Below are 1006 nucleotides of genomic sequence, written 5' to 3' on the forward strand. Positions count from 1 at the left end.
CCGTGGGTGGGCTAGGGCTAGAACTGGGAAGTCTCTCCTGGCTGGCTAAACCCAAACGCACTTAACACTTGCCACCGAGTTTTGCGTAACTTTTGCGCCCGGAATCCGACGAACTACTTTCGTACCTGGGCAGGGGGGAATAAAATCTACTTCAGTGCGTCACGTAGGCGCTTCAAAGTTTTCATTTTTGCAAAATTTACGATTTAACGTTAAAGTGGAGCAAAACAAAAAAAACCCTATATATTCCGTTCGCTGTACATATACGTATGTACTACTTAAAAGAATGGCAAACTTTGAACACGACCGAAATCCCACTAAGTAAGTGTACGCCCAGTTCAGCCCGGTTCAGGTTCCGGGAATATCCTCCGGGTTAGCCATGTTCTCCGGGCTCTCCGGCCGGGTTCAGCTGCACGTACTTTGGATTTTGTTGCGTCTCCTTCTTTATTGCACTTAAGATTTACTCATCAGCAGGTGTGCCCGTGCCCGGGTGGCTTCCATCTCCCACCCCTCGTCTTCTAGCCCCGAAACCGGAATCTACGATTGAATTTCAGACAGTATACGGCAAGCAACCACCCAAAACCACCATCCGGCGGCCAAGGAAAACGCAAAGGCTTTTGCAATTTTTATGTGCAATTTTTTACATGAGAACCAAAGGCGGTATGAGAGTGTCGCTTGTGGCTCGTTAAGGTTAAGGGGTGGTGGGTGGTTTTTCTTTTTTTTTTTTTTGGGGTGCGGGCTAGCAGTTGGGATGCCACTGATAGCTGGAGAGTGGATTAGTCTCTGGGTATCGTTTGCAGCGGATAAGAAAGACCCAGCTCAAAATCTTATAAAATATTGAAAGGTTCGGTTTTTCTGAAGTTAAAAGTAGTTTGCAAAACAAACTTAAAGGGAAAAAAGGTTAATTACATTCACTACTAAAACAGAATGAATATTCTTAAAGAATTCAGCAAATAATATAATTAGGATTCATACGTTAAGATTCGTACGCCCCACGTTGGGCGCCAAA

The 1006-nt window shown here is 44.8% G+C and overlaps 1 protein-coding gene across 1 annotated transcript; it reads left to right on the forward strand.

Annotated features, from left to right (window-relative positions):
• The first annotated feature begins 225 nt into the window (after positions 1–225).
• On the forward strand, positions 226–804 carry LOC108055382 (uncharacterized). The gene is given in 5 exon segments (XM_017138699.3): positions 226–412; positions 469–496; positions 498–665; positions 667–698; positions 798–804. Coding segments are annotated over 5 exon segments (381 nt in total). The 5' UTR covers positions 226–266.
• Positions 805–1006: the final 202 nt, after the last annotated feature.

Source organism: Drosophila takahashii, chromosome 2L (assembly GCF_030179915.1).
Source record: "Drosophila takahashii strain IR98-3 E-12201 chromosome 2L, DtakHiC1v2, whole genome shotgun sequence".
NCBI lineage: Eukaryota > Metazoa > Arthropoda > Insecta > Diptera > Drosophilidae > Drosophila > Drosophila takahashii.